This window comes from Piliocolobus tephrosceles, chromosome 9 (genome assembly GCF_002776525.5).
Source record: "Piliocolobus tephrosceles isolate RC106 chromosome 9, ASM277652v3, whole genome shotgun sequence".
In the NCBI taxonomy this organism is placed as follows: Eukaryota; Metazoa; Chordata; class Mammalia; order Primates; family Cercopithecidae; genus Piliocolobus; species Piliocolobus tephrosceles.
Genome location: NC_045442.1, coordinates 30,927,075 through 30,952,916, shown reverse-complemented (window position 1 = coordinate 30,952,916; position 25,842 = coordinate 30,927,075). Strand labels below are relative to the sequence as shown.

Genomic DNA, 25,842 nt, shown 5'->3' with positions numbered 1-25,842 from the left:
TATATATATATATATATATATATATAAAACACTGAACACAGTTTCAACTAGAAAACAGGAACAGGCCGGATGCGGTGGCTCATGCCTATAATCCCAGCACTCTGGGGGGCCAAGGCAGGCGGATAACGAGGTCAGGAGATCGAGACCATCCTGGCTGACACCGTGAAACCCTGTCTCTACTTAAAAAAAAAAAAAAAGAAAAAGAAAAAGAAAATTAGCCGGGCGTGGTGGCAGGCGCCCATAGTCCCAGCTGCTATGGATGCTGAGGCAGGAGAATGGCGTGAACCCGGGAGGCGGAGCTTGTAGTAAGCCAAGATCACACTACTGCACTCCAGCCTGGGTGACAGAGTAAGACTCCGTCTCAAAGAAAAAAAAAGAAAATAGGAACAATACTTACTGTTATATCTTATATCTCTTATATCTCAAGAGATGATGCTATGAGGATAAAATAAGGTCATGTATGTAAAGCATGACACATAGCAGCCACTCAAAACACTACCCCCGTGTTTTGTTTTGTTTTTTAAATAATTTTTCACTGGCCATTTTCTAACTAGAAAACATAAATAACTGTTGGGAACAATCTTCAAACGTTGAACATGCTTGAGAACGACCACAAGCTCCATATATGTAGAAAGTGCTCCATAAATACTGAATAAAGGAGTCATATGTTAAATAACAGTGGGTAGTTATATGCTAAAATTACTGTCATTTTAGTAATTCATCAAGAACCTGGCATTGTAAAGCAGGCATAAAACAGCTGACTAAATGCTCAGAGAAACCCATATTTGGGGTTTTGCCACAGTTACCCAAATTTGGAAAAAAATATGTATTTGTCACAGCTGACGTTTGAAACAAAAACCAAACAAACCTTGGGGTTCACTTTTCGATTGTACAGTTAACCCTGGGGGCTCATGGGATACCAGATGAGACACACTTAAGTCACACCACTGATTAAACTGTGTTTCACTTTAAGTTTTAAGAATAGCTCACACTTTTGGAGATAGAAAAAAAATGTATTTGGGAAACCAGATAAAGAATCCGGAATAATTTGTCCTATTCTCTTATTGTTAATCTTAGGAAAAAGGAAAAAAGAAAAACAAAATCTGTTTTCATCATTGATCACAACAGTTGTATACAACAGTGTTGTATATACACTGTCAATTTGTTGTTAAAGTGCCAATTTGCACCTGGAAACATGGGCAGTGGTTAATTTACTGTGGTCTGTAATTATAAATTAAACAATCATGGAATTACACAGTCCACTTAATTGATAAACAAACTGGGAAAGTTAGCCAGCTCTCATGCACTTCTCATCCACAATGACGAATCTTAACTCTGTTGGTTCGGCATGCCCTTTTCATTTCAATTCTAACTATTTTCTGGGTAAGTATTTATGTTTGTACTCATTTGTTGAGAAAAACAGCCTTTAAATGGACAGCTCACGTATAAATGATTAAGAAAAAGAAACAGTTGTAAAAAACTGTTTAGCCTGAGGTTAAAAAAAAAAAACTGCAAGTGTAGCAAGTGTGAAATGTGATTGGTAACTTCAAATAACCCTACTTCTTTAACAATCTGACAATGTAAAATCAATTGAGATTTTTTTCCTATCTAAAGCTACTCACTGGATAATCTGACCAAACATACATCTATTTCTTTTTCTTCCTGGGCATCTAGCTTTTTTTTTTTTTAACTTCTTAAATTGACAGAAATGGCTCAACATTTCTAAAAGTGAACAAAGGAACTAGGAAGAGAGGTGGAGCAGTAACTATAAGTTTGATGACAGGCTCTTTGCAGCCAACTAACCTGCTTTAAGTGGTTCAAAATCAATTTTTCTTTGATAGCTCTAAAATTACTCAATTCCATTTTAACTCCCTCCAACTAACTGTACAGACATCAACAAGAAACAGAGTGTCAACGGTCAGATCTGTCACAATCATAATTTAGAATTTGGGAAAGCTTTAATTACGGCTGACAGAGAAAAGGCTTGCCCCAGATTGAAGCTCGATCTCCATTTTTAACATCTCGTTCTTTTCAGTTTGGAGACCCCAAGCTAGGATTAAGATCTTTTGGCCCTGGTGTGGTCACATGCAAGAGGAGACTGCAAAAGGTTTCGAAGGAAATTCCAGAGACCGGGCAGCTAATATGCTTCTATCAACATGGATTAAGTATTGAATGAAAAATCGGTCATCACCAATAACCAGGTCTTGCACAACTCTCAGCAAATAGCTAAATAATTCGGGACTGAGGAAGCGCATCCGCCACGCAGACACCAAGAGGGCGTAAAATCCAGCAGGCATCCCTTCAAAGCGGCTCCCCTTTGTGTCCTGGGACTTACTCCCCTACCCCCCATGGGCCCAGACAGCGCGAGAAGGAGGAAGGCTAGGCTACCATCTCCCCTGCTACCGCCAGGGCGACCTCAGAGCCAGCGGGGCCGGCCTTCTCTCCGCTTCTGGCCAGGCTCCAGACGAACCCCACTTTACTGCAGCGCCGGGAGACCGATTGCCCGGGAAGTCTAAGCCAGCGAGCGAAAGCTGCTCTCCACAGCTCCTGGGATCCGCCCTCAACCCTGTCCCCAGAGTAATGATGGAGCCTGAGCTCTGCACCAGGCCAGCCGCGCACTCTGCCAGCCCCTTCCCCAAGCCTCGGACCCGCCGCAAGCCCCGCCTTCCTCTCCAGGCCCAGGCCTCCCTCCAGGGCCCACCCTCGGGGCTCCCCGCCGATCCCCGAAATCAGTGCAGAACCCAGATAGCAGGCTGAGCGATGTCCCATTCCCTCCTTGGCTTTAAGCGCAGTGCTCCGCCCTGGGCCTGGGGACGGGAGGGGGGTAACCGGCCGGCTCCAAGGGGGCCCAGGTCCCCACACTCACCATCCTCCCGCCGAGTCCCTCCTCCTCCTCCTCCTCCTGCCTCCCCCGTTACCAAGGGCAACTGCTGCGGCGCCGCCCCCGACGTCCCTCGCACGCACAGCGGAGGAGTGGAGCAGCAGTACGGGGCGGGGTGCAGCTCCGCTTTCCCCCAGAGTGCGCAAGCGCGCCAAGGCGCCCGCCCACTGCGCGGGCGAGCTACGGGAGCTGCAGAGGCGGCCGCCGGCTAGCCGGGACCTGGGAGTGGAGAAAGGCTGCCCACGTGGCTGGCGGGAGCCTCCCGGCCTGGGATTGGTCGAAAAGGAGGGGCGTGGGCGGGCATGGGGGCGGTTCCCCCGCCCAGGTCTCTCACTCTGCCAGGTTTCTCAGGCGGACTGTAACTGGTGGCATTTGTCCCGGGACCAGGTAAGGGGCCTTGGGACAAGGGCACTCGCCCTGTCTACCTCCAATCCCCACATCTCGGGAGGGAGCTGAGATTTCTGTCCTGACTGTCCAGGCGGGGCTGCAGCGCGGGCTAGACTTCCACCTGCAGAAGCCACGTGGCGCGAGGACTGTGCCCTGGGGCTGCAGATGGGCCCCTCTGCTCTGATCCCCATTGCCTGCGAGTGCCAGGCCGAGGGGCTGGGGCGTTACGAGCCGTCCGGGATAGAGGAGTACCGATGGGGGGAGACCGTCTGTCGGAGGGCAAGAAGCAGCCTGGGGCTGGCCCTGAGCCCTGAGGTGAGCTCAAGCACAGGTGAAAGGCGTTTTGGGGATCGGCCCAGTTTTTGTTTTGAGACAGGGTGTCGCTCCGTCGCCCGGGCCGGAGTGAGGTGTCGCGATCTCGGCTCACTGCAGCCTTCGCCTCGCGGGCTTAAAAGCGATTCTCCCGCCTCAGACTCTCGAGTAGCTGGGATTGCAGGTGGGCGCCACCACGCTTGGCTAATTTTTTGTATTTTGTTTTTGTAGAGACGGGGTTTCACCATGTTGCCCAGGCTGCACTCGAACTCCTGGGGTCAAGCGATCCGCCCGCCTAGGCCTCCCAAAGTGCTGGGACTACAGGTGTCCCAAAGTGGTGAGCCACCGTGCCCAGCCTCTGGCCGGTTTTGCTAAGCTGCTTTGGACCGGACCGTGCACTATGTGTAGTCCTGGAGGAGGCAACAATGAGCCTGCATTTTCAGCCGAGGAAGAGCAAGAAGGGTACTGGGGTGGGCTGGGAAGTGCTACCTCCCACCCCTTTCCTGATGCACAGGACTATAAGAAGAGTTTGCACAAAAGTGTTAGGCCCTGTTCTAGACGCTGGAGACACAGCAGTGGACAAAATCAGCCCGTATGGAAATTACATCCTTCCTAATGAAATACGTTTCACACCAAATTTCATTTCATTTTCACAACCCCTATAAATTGGTAATTGAAGCCAGGCGCAGTGGCTCATGCCTTTAATCCCAGCACTTTGAGAGGCTGAAGGGGAGGATGACGTGAGCCCAGGAGTTGGAGACCAGCCCAGGCAACACAGTAGGACCCTGCCTCTACAAAAAAAAAATTTTTTTAACTTAGCCAGAGGTTCTGTGGCGCACTTGTAGTCCTGGCTACTCAGGAGGTTGAGGCTGGAGGATTGCTTGAGCCCAGGAGCTATTATCACACCACTGTACTCCAGCCTGGGTGACAGAGCAAGACCCTGCCTCAAAAAAACAAAAACAAAAACCAACATCTGCTGCTTGCATACCTGCTTCAGACCCTTAGAGAGAAAAGCAGTTCAGAGCCTTGACTAAGGAGGTAATGAATGGAGGTGATGATACAGGCACACAAACCCCTATAAACTACTCATCTCTAGACTGTTAGCCCTTTTGTGAAAAAGGCAAGGCAGGTTGCTCTTTCTAAGTTGTCTGGTTTCTAACAGCCCACTTGCCTTGGAGTCAGACAAGTATCCATAAGCCTATACCTGGGCCTGCTCCTGTAATTATTACTCTCATTTTCCAGCTTGCTCTAGGCAGCCTTGACCCTAATCCTTGCCTGTCTCAGTGGTCTTTGTGTCTGACCTTCTGGGGTCTTTGGCTACCTTGATCTTCCTCTGATGTAAGTACCAGCGATATGTTTCGTTTTTCTCCCTACCTGGGGCTACAAATAGGAATCTTGTACACTTCTGCTTGTAAGAGGATACCTCAGTAGGAATTTGGAAGCTTGTTTTCTGATCTCTGATACCATTTGTCAGAGAAAATCTCTCTCTGGGAAGGATGAGCATTATGTCAGAGATATTAGTCTATTTCTTTTTTTCTCTTTTTTCCCTCTCTTTCTTTCCTTCTTTTTTTTTTTTTTTTTTTTTTTTTTTTTGAGATGGAGTTTTGCTCTTATTGTCCAGGCTGGAGTGCAATGGCACGATCTTGGCTCACCACAACCTCCACCTCCCGAGTTCAAGCGATTCTCCTGCCTCAGCCTCCCAAGTAGCTGGGATTACAGGCATGCACCACCATGCCTGGCTAATTTTGTATTTTTAATAGAGATGGGGTTTCTCCATGTTGGTCAGGGTGGTCTTAAACTCTGGACCTCAGGTGATCTGTCCACCTTGGCCTTTCAAAGTGTTGGGATTACAGGTGTGAGCCACTGTGCCAGGCCTCTTTCCTTCTTTTTTAAGGAGTTGGCAAGTAGGCTATAGTGGATAGAGGACCTTGGGGAAGTAAGTAAGGCCTTAGCTATTGTCCAATCTTTGAGGACTGGATCTGTTGATTGTTGGTGTTTATATCTGCTGCAAGCACTTAGTGCAGGGCCAAGTGTACCAAAAATGCCCACTGTGGTGGCCCAATCCATGTGCACTTTCTAGGCTTCAGTTTCCTCTCTGTAAACTGAGATCTTAGATCACTTGTCTTCAAGCTGTGACATTCTTTTTTTTTGAAGACGGAGTCTTGCTCTGTCACCCAGGCTGGTGTGCAGTGGTGTGATCTCCAGTCACTGCAACCTCTGCCTCCCAGGTTCAAGTGATTCTCCTGCCTCAGTCTCCTGAGTAGCTAGGATTACAGGTGCCTGCCACCATACCTGGCTAATTTTTTGTATTTTTAGTAGAAATGGAGTTTCACCGGGTTAGCCAGGATGGTCTTCATCTGACCTCATGATCCGCCTGCCTTGGCCTCCCAAAATGCTAGGATTACAGGTGTGAGCCACTAGCGCCGGGCCTCAAGCTGTGACATTCTCTAATCCTAGGAGGGAGATACCATTAAATCATTGGTCTGATTTTTACTCCTACCTTGTTCCTAGTAGTGTAACCATAATTCTTCAGAAGTGGGGCTACGCTGGACATGATGATGACCTTTTTAGGGAAGACTAGATATGGCTTGTGTGGGAGGAGGGACAGTAACTGTGGAAGAAAATTTAGAGACCAGTATGACTCAGCACAGGCAAGGTAGACAATTTGCAACTTCATGAAAGAAAGCCTGCTCTTGCCGGGCATGGTGGCTCATGTCTGTAATTCCAGCACTTTGGGAGGCCGAGGTGGGCGGATCACCTGAGGTCAGGAGTTTGAGACCAGCCTGACCAACATGGAGAAACCCTGTTTCTACTAAAAATACAAAATTAGCCGGGTATGGCGGTACATGCCTGTAATCCCAGCTATTATGGAGGCTGAGGCAGGAGATTTGCTTGAACCTGGGAGGTGGAAGTTGTGGTGAGCCGAGATTGTGCCATTGCATTCCAGCCTGGGCAACAAGAGTGAAACTCCATCTCAAAAAAAAAAAAAAAAGAAAGCCTGCTCTTAATTCTGTAACCTAGGCAGGTTCTGAGTTTGACTTAAGACAGGTGGTATCCTTGATGCCAACATACCCAAGAAGTTGGAATGCATTTCAGGTAAGCGGTAAATATTCTTCGAGAGCACGTGAAAGATGTAGCAGGAAACATCACAGACATGATCCCTATGCTCGTGAGCCTTACAGTCTGTCAGGGGAGGCAGAGTGTACACAAATCACAGTCAATGACAAGAAAGTGACAATCACAAATGCCCAGCATGCTGCAAAGGACAGGATGCTGTAGAAGTATATATCACAGAAGGACTTGAGTTTGTCCTGAAGGAGTCGGGGAACAGTGCCCATTGGGGTACAGTGGGTGTGTGGGGGAAATGTTCCAGACAGATCGTTTAGGTTTTTTTTTTTTTTCAGCTTTATGTTTTATTTAAGACAGGGACTCTGCAGTTTCTATCCTGACTTTAGTTAATTAGCAAATGTTTAGTTTACCCCTTGATGATAGTCCCTCCATTCTGAGAAGCAGAGGACTTTTCCTATTGCGTTAAGGGGAACAGAGATGGCAGAGAAGGTCTGGCCCTGTGTGAACGTGTGTGCTGAGGGGGAGGCACAGCATTTTGCTCAGTCAGGCTGTCTCTAGTGTGCGTTAGCCTGGGGCTCTGTAAGCCAAGGCAGCATGTGGTCAGCCAACCAAGCTGACTCCTTTTAGGTTCATGTAGAGTCTGGGAAAGTGAACTCTTTCCCCTCCTCCCACTCCTGCTTCAGTTGGGACTGAGAGAAATGCCTTTGGTCTTTGAACCAGCCTGCAGGAGGCCAGGTGGCAGGGGAGAGGGGAAGTCTGAGTTTTGGCAGTGGACTCTTTCTGTCTGCCTTCTGACTTCTCTGGAGATTGCCCCTTCAGAGAAGCATCAGGGCCAGGCTGGGGCGCTGTGGATACTCCATGTTGAGCCTCTCCTCTTGTCCCTGGTCCTTCTTCTTAGGAAAAGGTGTACCCCCAGCATATCAGCTTCCTGATGTCTCTTCTGCCTTAACGAAAAATCTAAAAATTGACCACCACTCTTCCTTCCCCAACTCCGTCCCTCCTACCTCTTTTCTTGAACTGGAACTCCTGGCCTCCCAAAGTGCTGGGATTACAGGCCTGTCTGTGCCTGTCTCTCTTCTTGCTGGTGGTTCTTCCCATCTTTGGGGGCTTCCTTTTCTCAGCTTCTTTTTTTTTTTGAGACAGGGTCTTGCTCTGTTGCCAAGATGGAGTGCAGTGGTGCCATCTTGGCTCACTGCAACCTCCACCAGTGATTCTCCTGCCTTAGCCTCCTGAGTAGCTGGGATTACAGGCACCTGCCACCATGCCCAACTAATTTTTTGTATTTTTAGTAGAGACGGGGTTTCACTATGTTGGCCAGGCTGGTCTCGAACTCCTGACCTCGTGATCTGCCCGCCTCGGCCTTCCAAAGCACTGGGATTATAGGCGTGAGCCACCGTGCCTGGCCTTGGCTTCTTTTTTTTTTTTTTTTTTTTGAGACAAAGTCTTACTCTGTCGCCCAGGCTGGAGTACAGTGGCACAATCTCAGCTCACTGCAACCTCCGCCTCCTGGGTTCAAGTGATTCTCGTGCCTCAGCCTCCTGAATAACTAGAATTGCAGGTGCCTGCCACCATGCCCAGCTAATTTTTGTATTTTTTTTTAGTAGAGACAAGGTTTCACCATGTTGACCAGGCTGGTCTCAAACTCCTGACGTCAGGTGATCCACCCACCTCGGCCTCCCAAAGTGCTGGGATTACAGGTGTGAGCCACCGTGCCTGACCTCAGCTTCTTAAATGTCCTGATTTTTCAGGGTTTGTCCTCAGCTCTCTCCTCTTCCCATTCTGTGTGTGTTCTCACTGGAAAACTTTATCGTAAATCACCTCGATGCTGCTGACTCCGTTTTTTCCTTCTAGCTCTGACCTCTGTTTTCTTTCAAGCCTGAATACCCAGGAGCTGATGAACTTCTTATTCAGCAAATACTTGAATATTGTGCTAGGCACTGGGGTGACAGTGGTGAGCAAAATGAACATACCACCTCACTTTACAGGTGAATTATTTAACTTAGTTAAGGTGCCGTTTCTGAGAAAAAGACAAAATGACCTAGTAGTAGAAGCTATAGAAGTAAATCTGAAAATTATTTGTACAAAAAAAAAAAAAAAAAAGGACAAATAGATAGTATTCAGTGAAGAGAGGAAACACTAGCTTTTGAGTATGGTGTTTGGAAAGGACCTGAGACGGGATGCAGCCTATTGCATTTAAGAAAATCCTGGCCAGGCTTGGTGCCTCACGCTTGTAATCCCAGCACTTGGGGAGGCCGAGGCGGGTGGTGGATCATGAGGTCAGGAGATCGAGACCATCCTGGCTAACACAGTGAAATCCCGTCTCTGCTAAAAATACAAATAGTTAGCTGGGTGTGGTGGCACGTGTCTGTAATCCTAGCTACTCAGGAGGCTGAGGCAGGAGAATCGCTTGAACTCAGGAGGTGGAGGTTGCAGTGAGCCGAGATCGCACCACTGCACTCCAGCCTGCAGCCTGGGTGACAGAGCAAGACTCCATCTCAAAAAAAAAAAAAAAAAAAAAAATCTCATGGCAGGACTGGAGGTGGTGGCTCACCCCTGTAATCCCGGCACTTTGGGAGGCCAAGGCAGGCAGATCCCTTGAGCTCAGGAGTTGAGACCAGCCTGGGCAACATAGGGAGACCCTGTCTCTACAAAAAATACAAACATTAGCCGGGAATGGTGGCACATGCCTGTGATCCCAGGTACTTGGAAGGCTAAGGTCAGAGGATCTTTTGAGCACAGGAGGTGGAGGCTGGAGTAGTGAGCCATGATCATACCACTGTACTCCCACCTGGGCAACAGAGCAAGACCCTGTCTCAAAAAAAAAATAAAAAATAGGCCGGACGTGGTGGCTCACGCCTGTAATCCCAGCACTTTGGGAGGCCGAGGCAGGCGGATCACGAGGTCAGCAGATTGAGACCATCATGGCTAACAGAGTGAAACCCCGTCTCTACTAAAAGCACAAAAAAATCAGCCGGGCGTGGCAGCACACGCCTGCTGTAGTCCCAGCTGCTGGGAAGACTGAGGCAGGAGAATGGTGTGAACCTGGGAGGCGGAGCTTGCTGTGAGCCATGATCTCGCCACTGCACTCCAGTCTGGGTGACAGAGCAAGACTCCGTCTTAAAAAAAAAAAAAAAAAAATAATAATAATAATAATAATAAAAAATAATCCCATGGCATTTGAAACTCAACATGGAGAAATCAAGCTTACTATTAGTATTTTCTCCCTCAAAGCCAATTTTTCTGTGCTCTCTCGGTTAGCACCTATCGCCCAAGTCAGAAACCCTAGATATCACTCTGGATATTTGTCCTTTGTCAACTCAGCTAAGCTAAACAAGACTCCTGGGATTCCCTCTCTGGTATATTCCAGTTATAGTGGCTACCCAGGAGTACACAGGCACCATCTTCCAGCTCTTCAGACAAACAGTAATCTAGGTGCTGCTGTGAGGGGATTTTGCAGATATAATTAAATTCCTCAATTGTTTGGCTTTAAGTTAATCAAAAGGGAGATTATCCTAGATGGCCTGACCTAATCAGGTGGAAGTCCTTTAAAGGAGGGCTAGACCACCCCTGAACCCCCTCTGAGGTTCTGGACTCTGAGCCATTACCCACGTTGCTCCCTCTCCCCCGGGATGGTCTGTTGCTGGCTGCCTGCCCTGCTGACTTCAGGATTGCCTAGCCAACAGCCACAGTTATGTGAGCCAATTAGCTAATTCCTTGTGATAAATCAATTTCTATATTTTATCAATATTATATTATGTCAGCTTTATATATATTTAGGCCAAGAGTGGTGGGGCATGCCTGTAATCCTAGCACTTAGGGAGGATGAGATGGGAGGATTCCTTGAGCCCAGAAGTTTGAGATTACAGTGAGCTATGATTGCACCACTCCACTCCACCCTGGGCAACAGACTGAGACCCTGCCTAAAAAGAGAAAAAAAAATTATAAAGTTTATATAGATAGATCAATGTATATTGATAAAATTATACAATCCCTAAAAAGAGAAAAAAAAATTATAAAGTTTATATAGATAGATCAATGTATATTGATTTTATCAATATACAATTTCAATTTTATACAATATACAATATCAATTATATATATAAAGTTATATATTTATATATAATTTTATATAGCTATATGAATTATTTATGTTTATTATGTTTACATATTATATTTAAACAATTCATATATCTATATAAATAAATCTATATATAAATTTATATATTATAAATATATGTCGGTATATCTATAAATTTAAAAAAATTATATATTTATATAGATATATAATTTAGATATTTATGTAGATATATAAATTATATATTTATAAAATATAATACATATTATAGCATACAAATATATTTTAGAAATATATAAAATACGTATATGTGTGTGTCATAGGCCAGGTGCAGTGGCACACACCTGTAATCCTGGCACTTTGGGAGGCCAAGGCAGGCAGATTGCTTGAGCTCAGGAGTTAGAGGAACCCCATGTTGCCCCATGTTATGTTTTGGTATCCACCTATCTGTCTGTCTGTCTGTAATCTACTGATTCTGCTTCTCTGGTTGAACCCTGGCTGATACAGTGTTCCTCTTATACCTATTGCTTAGCGGATCCTAAGATTCCGCTTCTTTGAAAGATTCTCTCCTGTTGGTCTCTCCTTTGAGTGTACTGGGTTCATTTGAGTCCTATGTCTTCTTGCCTAGATTATTGGGGTTCCCTTCCAGCTGGTCTCCCTGCATCCTGTGAAGTGTGGGCACACCCTGTTTATTCTTACGACTACCCAGTTTGTTCTTGGTAAACTACATACCTGATCTTGTCACTCTTCTTCTTAAAATCTTTCAGTGACTTCCTGAAGTTTTCAGGCAAAAATTTAAAAGCCGCCGGGCGCGGTGGCTCAAGCCTGTAATCCCAGCACTTTGGGAGGCCGAGACGGGTGGATCACGAGGTCAGGAGATTGAGACCATCCTGGCTAACATGGTGAAATCCCGTCTCTACTAAAAAATACAAAAAAACTAGCCAGGCGAGGTGGCGGGCGCTTGTAGTCCCAGCTACTCGGGAGGCTGAGGCAGGAGAATGGCGTAAACCCGGGAGGCAGAGCTTGCAGTAAGCTGAGATCTGGCCATTACACTCCAGCCTGGGTGACAGAGCGAGACTCCGTCTCAAAAAAAAAAATTTAAAACCCTCAGCTTTTTTTATGATTCCATTTTCTCTCCTCTCTTAGCATATCAATTATACTTCTTTTGAAAACCTTTTTAGCAGTTGCCCAGGAGTTTGCAATATACATTTATGACTAATCCAAATCCACTTTCAAGTAACACTATACCACTGCATGGAAGGTGCAAGTACCTTAGAATGGAGTCCTCCCAATTCTCCCTTCCTGTCCTTGATATTACTGCTGTCATGGATTTCTCTGATCCATAAACTATAATCACCAAATACATTGTTGCTACTATTATTTTAAACAAATATATCTGTTTGTTAACTGTTAACAATTCAGAATAAGAGAAATAAACATTTTTATTTATTTATGTTTGTTTGTTAATGTTTTTTCTGAGACAGGGTCTCACGCTGTCATGCAGGCTGGAGTGCAGTGTCATGATCACAGTTCACTGCAGACTTAGCCTTAGCCTCCCAGGCTCAAGCAATCCCCCCATCTCAGCCTTCCAAGTAGCTGGGACCACAGGCACATGCCACCACAGCTGGCTATGTTTTTTTCTTTTTTCTTTTTGTAGAGACAGGGTCTCACTATGTTGCCCAGACTGGTCTCAAACTCCTGGGCTCAAGTGATGCTCCTGCCTTGGCCTGCCAGAGTGCTGGGGTTATAGGTGTGAACCATTGCACATGACCAGAAGAACTTCTTTTAACATCTTGTAAGTCAGGTCTGCCAGTGACAAATTTCCTGTTTTGTTTGTCCAAGAAAGTCCTTTTTTTTTTTGAGACAGGGTCTTCCTCTGTCACCCAGGCTGGAGTGCAGTGGCTCGATCTTGGCTCACTGCAACCTCCGCCTCCTGGACTTAAGCATTCCTCCCACATCAGCCTCCCCAGTAGCTGGGACTGCAGGTGTGCACCACAACACCTGGCCAATTTTTCTAGTTTTTGGTAGAAAAAAAATACAAAATGAGGTTTCACCACGTTGGCCAGGCTGATCTCAAACTTTTGACCTCAGGTGGTCCACCTTCCTTGGCCTCCCAAAGTGCTGAGATTACAGGTGTGAGCCACCATGCCTTGCCGACTAGAATTTTTTTTTTTTTGGACAGAGTCTCACTCTGTCACCCAGGCTTGAGTGCAGTGGCATGATCTTGGCTCACCGCAACCTCTGCTGCCCAGGTTCAAGTGATTCTCCTGCCTCAGCCTCCTGAGTAGCTGAGATTACAGGCACCTGCCACCATGCCTGGCTAATTTTTATACTTTTAGTAGAGATGGGGTTTCACCATATTGGTTAGGCTGGTCTCGAACCCCCAACCTCAGGTGATCCACCCGCCTTGGCCTCCCGAAGTGCTGGGATTACAGGCATGAGCCACCATGCCCGGCCCCGACTAGAAATGTTTTAAGGGATATAAAGCAGTTAGTACTTGAGATGGTTCTTCTGTAAGATATGGGGATAGGTGGAAATGGGTAACGACCAACAGGATCAGATGGTATGCACCCCCAAATAGTAATTCCAATGATCTATGAAGACGAACATTCCCACACCATCCCTCACCACGGACTCAGTGTTTCTCAATGAGAGACAGAATTCATGTGTGGAGGATCTGAGTCCAAGCCCTTCTATTGTGTAATTGCGTTAATATTAATTGTTTCTTTTTTTTTTGTTTTAACATTTACTTTAGATTCAGGGGTACATGTGTAGGTTTGTTACATAGGTTAACTTGTGTCACTGGGGTTGTACAGATTATTTCATCACCCAGGTACTAAGTTTAGTACCCATTAGTTATTTATTCTGATCCTCTCCCTCCTCCCAACCTCCACCCTCAAGTGAGCCCCAGTGGGGTCTGTTGCTCCCATTTTTGTATCCATGTGTTCTCATCATGTAGCTCCTACTTATAAGTGAGAACATGTGATATTTGGTTTTCTGCTCCTGCATTAGTTTGCTAAAGATAATGGCCTCCATCTTCATCCATGTCCCTGCAAAGGACATGATCTCGTTCTTTTTTGTGGCTGCATAGTATTCCATGGTGTACATATACCACATTTTCTCTATCCAATCTGCCATGGATGGGCCTTTAGCATTTCGACAATTTCTATTGACACATGTTCAAGCTCACTGATTCTTTCCCTGGCCATGTCCAGTCTACTGATGAGTCCATCCAAGACTTTCTTCATATTTGTTACAGCATTTTTGATTTCCAGCGTTTCCTTTTGATTCTTTCTTGTTTCCATCACTGCTTACGTTATTTGTCTGTTGTCCACTTTTCCCTTCAGAGTCCTTAGAATATTAACCATAGTTTTATTTAAATAATTAATAATTTTATTTATTATTTATTTATTTATTTTAACCATAGTTATTTTATTTTATTTTATTTTATTTATTTATTTATTTTTTTGAGACGGAGTCTCGCTCTGTCGCCCAGGCTGGAGTGCAGTGGCCGGATCTCAGCTCACTGCAAGCTCCGCCTCCCGGGTTTACGCCATTCTCCTGCCTCAGCCTCCCGAGTAGCTGGGACTACAGGCGCCCGCCACCTCGCCCGGCTAGTTTTTTGTATTTTTAGTAGAGACGGGGTTTCACCGTGTTAGCCAGGATGGTCTCGATCTCCTGACCTCGTGATCCGCCCGTCTCGGCCTCCCAAAGTGCTGGGATTACAGGCTTGAGCCACCGCGCCCGGCACACCATAGTTATTTTAAATTCCTGGTCTGATAGGTCTAAAATCTCATATCTAAATCTGGTTCTGATGCTTGGCCTGTTTCTTCAAACTTTTTTTTTTTTTCTTTTTAGTATGCCTTGTAATTTTTCACTGAAAGCTGGACATGATGTACCCTGTGAGAGGAACTGAGGGGTGAGGTTTTGTTTATCTAGGTTATGTTTACTGTTTGCTGTAGCTATAGGTATAAAAGGCTAAATTTTCTTCTGGTGTCCTTGTTCTTGTCTCCCCTACTGTCTATGGGTCTCTAGAGACTTCTTAAATAGGGCCTAAGATGTGTTACTCTTTTTGTTATCATCCTTGTAATGATACAGGAGCCCTGCTGGTGCAGTGGTGACGTGAGGGAGTGGAGGGATCTGCAGTCCTGTGATGAGGTCTCAGTCTTCTGGTGAGTCTGTGACCCTGAACCTTCACAAGAGCTTCTCAGCCTCCCCTTGTCCTCTTTAGGTGAGGCAGGAAGGCAAGAGGTGGTTGGAGTTCTCCTTCCCCGAGTCAGTTAAGTTCTGGTAAAACCCAAGATGGTTAGGCTCTGGTAAAATAGTTTCCCTCAAGGGTAGACCTTGTTAAGAAGAATGAAAGGGCTGGGCATGATAGTGCATGCCTGTAGTCCCAGCTACTTGGGAAGCTGAGGTTGGAGGATTGCTTGAGCCCAGGAGTTCGAGGCTGCAGTGAGCTATAATCATGCCTGTCAATTACCATTCACTCCAGCCTGGATAAAATAATGAGACTCTGTCTCTAAATAATAAAATAGGCCAGATGCGGCAGCTCACACCTGTAATCCCAGCACTTTGGGAGGCTGAGGCAGAAGGGTTGCTTGAACCTAGTAGTTTGAAACCAACCTGGGCAACATAGCAAGGTGCCATCTCTACAAAAAATATGAAAATTAGCCAGGCGTGGTGGTGTGTGCCTGTAGTCCCAGTTACTCAGGAGGCTGAGGCAGGAGGATCCCTGAACCTGGGAGGTAATAGTTGCATTGAACCATGATCACACCACTGCACTCCAGCCTGGGTGACAGAATGAGACCCTGTCTCAAAAAAAAAGTAAAAATAAATTAAAAAAAAAAGAAGAACAAACGGCTTTGGATGTTTTTTGTTTTGTTTTGTTTTGTTTTTCCCCCCCGAGAAGGAGTCTTGCTCTGTCACCCAGGCTCAGGCTGGAGTGCAGTGGCATGATCTCAGCTCACTATAACCTCCGTCTCCTGGGTTCAAGCAATTCTCCTGCCTCAGCCTCCTGAGTAACTGGGATTACAGGCACCTGGCACAGCACCCGGCTCATTTTTGTATTTTTAGTAGAGATCAGGTTTCACCATGTTGGCCAGGCTGGTCTCAAACTCCTGACCTCATGATCCCCTCACCTCGGCCTCCCAAAGTACTGGGATTATAGGCCTGAGCCACCGCACCGAGCTGGCTGTTTTTCAAAATGGCTACTTTTCCCATCTCCCTGCCAGAAGCACCCTGGGGTATTATACTGTTTAATGGGTGGGCTTTTGTTCCCAGAGCTCCCCAAGCACAGGCACTGTATTGTCTCCTTTTGCAGTCCCTCCTGCAGTATGGTCAAGCACAGAGCTGACCACCAGCAGGCCCTTAGGAAACACGTGTTGGTGCCCAGTTGCTCAATCTGATGACCATTCACTGGGGCCCTCCCAAGCCGAGTCAGATGATGCCCAGTAGCTGGTGAGTGCAGGCCGTCTGCAACAGTGGGAGGTGCTCAGGTCCTCTGCGGTGGGCTTTGATTTAGGGGACAGTCCTCTTCTTCCTCTGTCCCTTAGGTCCACAGTTTTATGTGTGAACAAGATGGAGGCTGACCTGACTGGCTTTAACATCGATGCCCCCCGTTGGGACCAGCGCACCTTCCTGGGGAGAGTGAAGCACTTCCTAAACATCACGGACCCCCGCACTGTCTTCGTATCTGAGCAGGAGTTGGACTGGGCCAAGGTGATGGTGGAGAAGAGCAGGTGAGTGGTTGGGGAAGGGGCTGGAAGTAGTAGAGTAACATTGATGGGGTCCTCTTGGGTGGAGGTGGAAACCGAAGATGAAGGAATAGGCAGAACTCTTAGGGCTGGGGGCTGGGAGAAGCGAGAGTAGGGAGACTGGGAGACTTGATCAGGCAGGATGGTGACTGCCTGCTGTCCTTGGGTGGCAGGATGGGGGTTGTGCCCCCAGGCACCCAAGTGGAGCAGCTGCTATATGCCAAGAAGCTATATGACTCGGCCTTCCACCCCGACACTGGGGAGAAGATGAACGTCATCGGGCGCATGTCTTTCCAGCTCCCTGGCGGCATGATCATCACGGGCTTCATGCTCCAGTTCTACAGGTGGGACTTGGGGGCAGGGCCGTGGGAGGTACAGCTGCCTGGATGCTGGTCAGGGAGCCATGCTATGATAATAATAATAGTTCTCTTGATTGGTCACTTACCAGATACGAGGCACTATGCTACATTCTTTGCACATATTGCTTCATTTAACCCTCTCAGCAACCCTACACTATAGGTACTATTGTTTCCATTTTATAGATGAAGAACTAGAGTTCTACAGAGGCTGAAGAACTTGTCCAAGTTTAAACAGGCAGTAAATACGGGTGCCTGGATTTTAACTGAGGCAGTCCTATGTACAACCCTCAACAAATAAGTTACCCCAATTCCCTCTTTAAAAAGTACTTATTCCACAATGATTTTAATTATGTAACAACCAAACAAAACAATAGGTCGTCCCTTTCTTTACTTGGCTGGGGAGAGAATAGACTGCCTCTGTAGCTGCTGGATGTGTGACTCTTCTTCCCACCTCTTCCTCCCCTGCGTCCCCTACCCCATGCATTGATTGGTTCAGCTATTGAACTGGGCTTTGGGCCAGGTGTTGGGAATGTAAAGGCTTCAGTAACCCCCCTATCAAGGAGCTCCTAGTTTTGTTGAGGAGACCAAGAACTGTAAACAGTTACAGTACAGCTTGGTAAGTGGTAGGTTGGGGGAAGAACATGGGGTTGTGGAAGCAGGAGCATGGAATGACTTACTCTGTCTCAGGAGGGGCAGGGGAAGGGTTGGGAAGGTTCCAAGGAGGAAGCGCTCTGTCTCAACAGAGCAGGGTTCGGCCACGTATGGAAGGAGGAGGGGGAGATATTTGAGGCAGAGGGGTCGGCCTGCACAAAAACCCAGGTGCATAAAACAATATGGGAACAAGCAAGGCGCGGTGGCTCATGCCTGTAATCTCAGCCCTTTGGGAAGCCAAGGTGAGCGGATCACCTGAGGTCAAGAGTTCGAGACCAGCCTGACCAATATGGTGAACCCTCCTCTCCACTAAAAATACAAAAATTAGCCAGCCGTGGTGGTGTGTGCCTGTAGTTGCAGCTACTTGGGAGGCTGAGACAGGAGAATTGCTTGAACCTGGGAGGTGGAGGTTGCAGTGAGCTGAGATCGCACCACTACACTCCAGCCTGGGTAATAGAGCGAGACTCCGTCTCAAAAAAATAAAAAAAAGGCCGGGCACGGTGGCTCAAGCCTGTAATCCCAGCACTTTGGGAGGCCGAGACGGGCGGATCATGAGGTTAGGAGATCGAGACCATCCTGGCTAACATGGTGAAACCCCGTCTCTACTAAAAAAATACAAAAAAGTAGCCGGGCGAGGTGGCGGGCGCCTATAGTCCCAGCTACTTGGGAGGCTGAGGCAGGAGAATGGCGTAAACCTGGGAGGCGGAGCTTGCAGTGAGCTGAGATCCAGCCACTGCACTCCAGCCTGGGGGACAGAGCGAGACTCCGTCTCAAAATAAAAAAATAAAAAATAAAAACCTAGTATGAGAACAGCGTGGGGACCTGCAGATCACGTGCTTTGACTGGCGTGCCCTCCGGACTCCCTGCCACCTGACTTCTCTCTGCCTCTCCTGGCCTTCCTCACTGGTAGGACGATGCCGGCGGTCATCTTCTGGCAGTGGGTGAACCAGTCCTTCAATGCCTTAGTCAACTACACCAACAGGAATGCGGCTTCCCCCGTATCAGTCAGGTAGGAGACCTGAGCCCCAGGCTGTCCTCGTGCCTCCCACAAACAGCTTTTCTAAAGGGTTCTGGGCCGGCAGTCCTTCCTAAGCAGCGCCTGCACTGAGCAGGTGACCAAGTTACCCTTTCCCAGGGTTTGGAAGTATTTTCTCAAGCTGAGTAGGAGTGGATCTTCTTCCTAGACCAATTCCAAATGTGTTTATTCATTCGTTCTCTAAATATTTCTTATTGAGTGTGTATTATGTGCTGGGGATGTGCGTGGTTCTACATTCTGGGATACATTGTTAAGACGTGTGGTTGGGCCAGGCACGGCGGTTCACACCTGTAATCCCAGCACTTTGGGAGGCCGAGGCAGGCGGATTGCCTAAGATCAGTCTCAAAACAAACAAACAAAACACCCAGAAAACCAGGGTTGCAAGGCAGAGAACAGCAGAGCTGTGTCTGTGTAGTTAGGCCACTTACAGCAATCCCTTCTGTGGAGACGACATTTCAACTGTGTCCTGAAGGTTGAGGGTTGAACGACCCAAGAGCCCAGGGAGCCCCTCGCTGCATAGGGAGCAGCCATGTGCAGAGGCTCCGAGGCAGGAAGGAACTTGGTATGTTCACAGTACTGAAAGAAGGCCAAGGGGGCTGGGGCGCTGTGAGCGACGGGGAGAGGGTCACAAGATAAGGCTGGGGACAGATCCTGTGCGGTTTTCAGGCATGAAGCCTCACCAGCCGACTTTCTCCCTCAAGCCCGTGGTTTGGCTCTCAGCTGGCAGGCGCCCCACTCCCAAGCATCTCTGTCCTCCCCCAGGCAGATGACCGTTTCCTACTTCACAGCCACAACCACTGCTGTGGCCACGGCTGTGGGCATGAACATGTTGACAAAGGTATGGTCTGGGGCTGCTACAGCATGGTGGCCACGCGGGGGCAGCAGAGTCCTAGGGAAAACATCCTTCCCCCAGGGACGTTCCCCAGGCTGGGTGAGCTGGGAATGGCCAGAGCCCTGCTGGCCAAGTGATGAGGAATACACCAGGGGTGTCCCCAGGTTGGTTCTTCTTGGGCCTTTGAGGGAGTTTGGGGTTCCCAGAGTGGGTGTCTGGATGCGTGGCGGTAGCAAGGCCTATTTTTCTTTTTTGTATTCTAGTCGTTCAGCCCCCTCCCCTCCCATCTTCCAGCGCATCTCAACAACTCCTACTGTTCCCTTCCTCCAACAGAAAGCACCGCCCTTGGTGGGCCGCTGGGTGCCCTTTGCCGCTGTGGCTGCGGCTAACTGTGTCAATATCCCCATGATGCGACAGCAGTGAGTATAGGCCCTTTTTCTCCCTATAAACCACAGGATTAGCAGAAAAGGGGCAAGAAACCAAAGCAGTGGGTGGCTTTTGGGGACTGCAGTGGGCATGGGGAAGGCTGCTGGGCTGAGCCTCTGAAGGGCCCTGGGATTGGCTGCTCCCCTGGTGATGGCCCCGGGAGTGGTGGGTGACTTCGGGTTAGGCTGTGTGTTGAGTCCTGTGGGAGTCCTCTCCTGGGTGATGTGGGATGGGAAAGACAGGGTGGACCTGTGGAGTTTTACACTGGATTATGTCCTTTTGGACCTGTGTTAAAATTGTGAACTCCTCCTACTTCCCAAGCCCTGGGGATGGCATACAGAATGAAAAGTATCAGGCTGAGGTGTCTAAAGATAGCACAGAACCCACAAGCTTTGAAAGAAGCCAGAGGAGTAGACAGAAATTTTCCAGGCACCCAACTCTAAGCTTTTCAGGAGAAAAGGTAAAGGAGAAACTTACTGTGTCTCACAGTTCTTATTTCTTAACTAGAGAAATCTCTGTTATGAGGTTTTAATGATATAATATATATAAAGCACTCAAAATGGCACCTGGAGCATAACAGATGCTATATAAGCGTTCACTGTTATTTCTACCATTGTCATCATCATCAATATCTACAAGCCACATTTTCTTGGGACTACCAACAAATGGAAAATGTTCACACTAGCCTTTGTAGAAGGAGCGCTACCAGAATAGTTGTGCACACATGCCGCTCTGCTCATCTTTCCTTCCCCATCCAGTGAACCTTTCCTAACAGGAGAATGAGTCCCTGCTACCTACCGGGGCTTGGGTTGAGTGCTGTCAAGAACTGGCCTGAGAAGAACAGCTGGGGTGGGCTGGGTGCGGTGGCTCATGCCTATAATCCCAGCACTTTGGGAGGCTGAGGTGGGAGGATCACCTGAGGCCAGGAGTTTGAGACCAACTTGGCCAACATGGCAAAACCCCATCTCTACTAAAAATACAAAAATTAGGGCCGGGCACGGTGGCTCTCGCCTGTAATCCCAGCACTTTGGGAGGCCGAGGTAGGCGGATCATGAGGTCAGGAGATCAAGACCATTCTGGCTAACACAGTGAAATCCCGTCTCTACTAAAAAACAAAAAATTAGCCAGGTGTGGTGGCGGGTGCCTATAGTCCCAGCTACTCGGGAGGCTGAGGCAGGAGAATGGTGTGAACCCAGGAGGCAGAGCTTGCAGTGAGCTGAGATCGTGCCACTGCACTCCAGCCTGGGCAACAGAGTGAGACTCCATCACAAAAAAAGAAAAAAGAAAAAAATTAGCCGGGCATGGTGGTGCACGCCTGTAATCCTAGCTACTGGGGAGGTTGAGGCAGGAAAATCACTTGAACCCAGGAGGTGGAGGTTGTCGTGAGCCGATATGCCACTGCACTCCAGCCTGGGTGACAGAGCGCGATTGTCTCAAAAAAAAAAATAGCTAGCGTAATCCTTACCAGGTCCTGTAAAGTGGCGCCAGGATGATCCCCATTTTGCATATAAGCAAAACTGAGGCTTTGGGAGGGTTAAAGACTGCTCAAGGTCACACACATATGCTGCAGTTTCAGGACTCAACCCAGACAGTCCAGGCCCAGGGCCAGCACTCTCAGCCACTGCCCTAGATCGCTCCTAAGATAGTGCTCATTGGAGTGCAGAAGGAAGGTCAAAGGCCCAGGCTACAGGAGGTGGCTTCCTGGAGCTTAAGCGGCCTGGCATGTCACGTGGCTGGCAGGCTTCCATCACCCCTTTCCCAAGTCCAGTAACTCCTGTCTGTTTAGGGAGCTCATCCAGGGAATCTGCGTGAAGGACAGGAATGAAAATGAGATTGGTCATTCCCGGGTGAGTAGAGGCCTCCCTTTGGGGTGGGAGGAGGAAATTCCCTTTCATACCCTGTCCCCTTCCTTAGTGGTCACAGTGGGCACCATTATAGAATTGAGAAGCCTTCTCTGACTTCATCCTCACTCCCTGTAAAATTTTCCCCATGTTTCTCTGTTCAGAACAGGCCCCTTCTGTCCTTTCTCTATCATTTCTGGTCCATAAAAACCTGGCTAGGGGGGAGGGGATGAAGTGAGGTCACTTAGCACTTGGAGAAGGTCCTTCTCTTCACCTTTACTATCTCAGACTTGGCCATGATGCTGACCCAGCCCCCTGGTGCAACCCGTGTACCCTGGATACATCATTTCTGACAACTTACTATTTTCTGCCCCCAGAGAGCTGCGGCCATAGGCATCACCCAAGTAGTTATTTCTCGGATCACCATGTCAGCTCCTGGGATGAGTAAGACAGGGAAGCCCTTCCATCCTGGGGAACCCTGTGACACAGGATGGAGGTCTCAGCCACACTCAGCTTTTGGGTGGGAGGTGGGGCCCACCCTCTACAGCTGTGCTTCTCAAACTGCTTTGCTTGATTGCTGCAAGCCAAGAAGAACCACACTAATTCCTAGAACATCAGTTCATCCAAGGTTTGGGGTAGAAAGTTATTTTCATTTTATTAATACTTGTCAAGTATTTGTGTTTAATGCGTAGACAGTGTGGGGTGCTAGGGAGAGTGGTGGAGAAAATAAATTCCCTGCTTTGGTTTGCTTCCAGCAGGGGACGTATTGCAAAATTTGTTTGCATGAGCGTACAAATGCATTTTTGAGTTTTGACAAGGAGGCTTTGGACCTAGCAGCACATATTCTCCTGTTATCACAAGTGTGCAGGTTGAGAAGCTTGGGAAGCACTGTTGTGCCGGGACTTTGGGGAGAGAGGTTGGGGGTGGCCATGCCTACTTACTCTTCTGTTCTACCTCATGGTTAAGTATTTTCTGGAGCTTCTGCTGAAGGAGAGGGAATTTCCTGGGGAAAGCCTCCCAGCCCTCCCCTCAGCTTCTCCCCTGGTCTCTTCCAGTCTTGCTGCCAGTCGTCATGGAAAGGCTTGAGAAACTGCACTTCATGCAGGTATGTAGGGTTTGCCTTGGCATTTTCCCTGCCCAGAGTGCCTCCAGCCACATCTGTCCCTGGGGACGCCTGACATCTCACTCAAGCCCACACCAGTCTCCACTGGCCTCTTGTTTAGACATCATGGCCAGTTTCCTGACCTGGTCTGCAGAGAACAAGGCCTTCTTTGAGGGCTAGGGGGTCCTTGCCTGTGGGTTTTTCTACCTGGCTGATCCATGGCAGAGCAGGGATGGGGTTCACCTTGTGGCACAGAAGTACCATGTGGATCTGTCTTTTATTTGTTTTTATACAGAAAGTCAAGGTCCTGCACGCCCCATTGCAGGTCATGCTGTGTGGGTACTTGTAAGTATCATGTTTTGATGATTTGGGTTCTGTGTGGCTGGAGCACTCGAGATGTGTCGTCTTGTCTAGCCTGTGTTGGAGAAGGTGTACTCCTTTACCTGACTTTAGAAGTGGTCAAGCTCAGAATACCTGTGGTCCATCTGGAAAGCTCTCGCCCCATCTTTTGTGAGGGCTTCAGGCTGGCTAGACTTTATGCACGTGTCCATGTAGGAAGTCCAGTGCTGAGGTGCCCTCCCATCCGAGGGTCTCTCCTTTGACCTTAAGTCTGGAGCAGTTTTTTTTTTTTGTTTTTTGTGTTTTTTTTTTTTGAGATGGAATCTCACTCTGTCGCCCAGGCTGGAGTGCAATGGCGCAGTCTCAGCTCGCTGCAACCTCCACGTCCCAGGTTCAAGCAATTCTCCTGCCTCAGCCTCCTGAGTAGCTGGGATTACAGGCATGCACCACCATGCCTTGCTAATTTTTGTATTTCATCATGTTGGCCAGGCTGGTCTCAAACTCCTGACCTCAAGTGATCCACCTACCTTGGCCTCCCAAAGTGCTGGGATTATAGGCATAAGCCACTGTGCCTGGCTGTCTGGAGCAATTTTATAGAAGAGATAAGAATGAGGAGACATAGCTTTGGCTGGGACTGTCACGTGTCCCAGACTCACACAGCAGGGAAATGCCACCAGTCATGTCAGTGTTCTTGGGTATTTGCCGTTAACTGGAGAAGTCCTAGCATTCACCGTGCGTTTCAGGGCCATGGGACTAATGACAGCAACACTAACAGCTAACATTGACTGTATATTTTCTCTGTGTCCCCACTGAACCCAATGCTTCACACCTATAATTTCACTTAATTTTCCCAACCTTAGAAATCTATGTATTATTATCATCTCCTTTTACAAATCAAGAAACTGAGACTTCGAGTAAGAAACTTGCCCAAGGGTATATAGCTGGTAACTGCTGGAGCTGAGATTTGATCAACAGTCTAACATTATGCTATACCAACTTCTGCTAATCGAGTAGTTACCATGGGCTGGGTGCTTTACATACATATCTCATTGAATCCTCACAGTAGCCCTGCAAAGTAGGCACTGCAAAGTGGGCTGCAGTAGCCCCAAAAAGTAGGTTGTCCTCCCTCTGTGTCTCTGAGGTAACTTGCCCAAGATGGCACAGCTAGTAAGTGGTAAAACTGGGATACCAACCCAGGTCTGTCAGAGTCCTGCATCCTGTAAGACCTTGCCTCCCAAACCCTGGTCCATGCCAGCATCATTGGCATCCTCTGATAACTTGTTAAAAGTAAAGACTCTGCAGCCCTTCCCCAGACCCCCTCAGTTGGCACCTGCATTTTAATAAGCCCCCGAAGTTATATGCACAGTGAAGCTGGAGAAACTGCCTTTCACTGTGCTCTGACAGCCTAGGTGTTCAACCAATAAAGAAGCAGGTCTCAGAATCCACAGACTTACACCCTCCCCTCCATAGTGCCCCTCCCCTACTCCATAGTGCCCCTCCCCCTTCTGGTCGCTCCTCCCACTACAAGTCAATCTTCCCCCTCCAAGTTGCTCCTCTCCCTCCTCATCGCTCCTCCCCTCCATGTCCTTCCTCCGTCTCCATGTTGCTTCACCCCATCCAGTCCAAGTCGTTCTTCCCACTCCAAGTAATTCCTTCCCTCCAAGTTGCTCCTCCCCCTCCAAGTCGCTCCTCACCCTCCAAGTCATTCCTCCCTCTCCAAGTCACTCCTCACTCTCCATGCTGTTCCTCCAAGTTGCTCCTCTCCCTCCATGTTGCTCCTCCCCCTCCATGTCCCTCCTCTCCCTTCATGCGGCTCCTCCCCTCCATGTCACTCTTCCCCCTCCATGTTGCTCCTCCCCCTCCAGGTTGCTCCTCTCCCTCCTTGTCGCTCCTCCCCCTCCATGCCAGCAGTGCCTGGGCTCCTTTGGCCCACCACTCACAGTCCCTGTTTACTTCATTGTCTTCTTCCTCTGCCTGAACAATGCAGTAAAGGGTGGGAATGAGTGATGGGGGTTGGGAGGGTACTGGTTTCATCCCCCTGCCAGAATGAGTATCCTCGTACTACCGGAACAGGAGAAGGGTTGGAGGGAAAGAATATGGGGCCAGCTGGGAAGGCAGGCCAGGTGCCTGGGCATTGCTCCCTTCCCTTGGGGATAGGGGATGGGCGGGCCTGTGGGGAGATGTCCCCTGATGCTTTGGTTTCTCCTTTCTTGCAGCCTCATCTTCATGGTGCCAGTGGCGTGTGGGCTCTTCCCACAGAAATGGTATCTGCTGTTCATTCCTTACTTGGTTTAACTGACTGCCCTGCCAGTGTGCTCCCTGATCTGCCTGCTGTTCAGAAGGAGACAGGGAAGGGGCAGGAAGGGCAGCACCTGTCCGAGGACAGGTGTCCATCAGCCTAGAGGCTGGGCCTCTTAACCCTGGTGAATTTTGGCAAACCAAAACAGATCTGCGAGGGGCGGGAGAAGCCAGGGGCAGGAATAAGGTTGCTCCCTCCCAGTGGAGCAAGGACTGCCTTGGAGAGAAGGTGGGGGAGCAACAAGAGACTTTCTCTCCCTGCCGGCTGGGTTATTAGGAAGCTCTCCTCCGGCTGGATCTGGTTTTTCAGTTTTTTTTTTTTTTTTTTTTTTTTTTTTGAGATGGAGTTTCACTCTTGTTGTCCAGGCTGGAGTGCAGTGGCACGATCTTGGCTCACCACAGCCTCTGCCTCCTGGTTCAAGCGATTCTCCTGCCTCAGCCTCCGGAGTAGCTGGGATTACAGGTGCCTGCCACCATGCCT

The 25,842-nt window shown here is 48.4% G+C and overlaps 2 protein-coding genes across 8 annotated transcripts in view; one reads left to right on the top strand and one right to left on the bottom strand.

The window, feature by feature from the left end:
• The window catches only part of ARL3 (ADP ribosylation factor like GTPase 3), a 43,006-nt gene extending 39,980 nt beyond the window's left edge, over positions 1 to 3,026 (bottom strand). The window contains exon 1 of the mRNA XM_023206524.2: positions 2,867 to 3,026. Coding sequence (XP_023062292.1) covers positions 2,867 to 2,869 — 3 coding nt within the window. The 5' untranslated portion in view covers positions 2,870 to 3,026. The remainder of the gene's footprint in view (positions 1 to 2,866) is intronic.
• Positions 3,027 to 3,038: 12 nt separating this feature from the next.
• SFXN2 (sideroflexin 2) overlaps positions 3,039 to 25,842 on the top strand; it is a 30,580-nt gene continuing 7,776 nt past the window's right edge. For 2 of the 7 annotated variants that reach the window (XM_023206518.3, XM_023206519.2), the window contains exons 1-13: positions 3,039 to 3,268; positions 14,823 to 14,896; positions 16,045 to 16,181; positions 16,277 to 16,462; positions 16,651 to 16,821; positions 18,398 to 18,496; positions 19,190 to 19,361; positions 19,689 to 19,774; positions 21,568 to 21,628; positions 22,000 to 22,066; positions 22,678 to 22,727; positions 23,020 to 23,069; positions 25,280 to 25,327. In XM_023206518.3, the coding sequence (XP_023062286.1) occupies positions 16,129 to 16,181; positions 16,277 to 16,462; positions 16,651 to 16,821; positions 18,398 to 18,496; positions 19,190 to 19,361; positions 19,689 to 19,774; positions 21,568 to 21,628; positions 22,000 to 22,066; positions 22,678 to 22,727; positions 23,020 to 23,069; positions 25,280 to 25,327 (1,043 nt within the window). In that variant the 5' untranslated portion in view covers positions 3,039 to 3,268; positions 14,823 to 14,896; positions 16,045 to 16,128. Of the gene's footprint in view, positions 3,269 to 14,822; positions 14,897 to 16,044; positions 16,182 to 16,276; positions 16,463 to 16,650; positions 16,822 to 18,397; positions 18,497 to 19,189; positions 19,362 to 19,688; positions 19,775 to 21,567; positions 21,629 to 21,999; positions 22,119 to 22,677; positions 22,728 to 23,019; positions 23,070 to 25,279; positions 25,328 to 25,842 lie in introns of all 7 variants that reach the window. The other 5 variants (XM_023206520.2, XM_023206522.2, XR_002730477.3 and 2 more) reach the window with 4 other exon arrangements.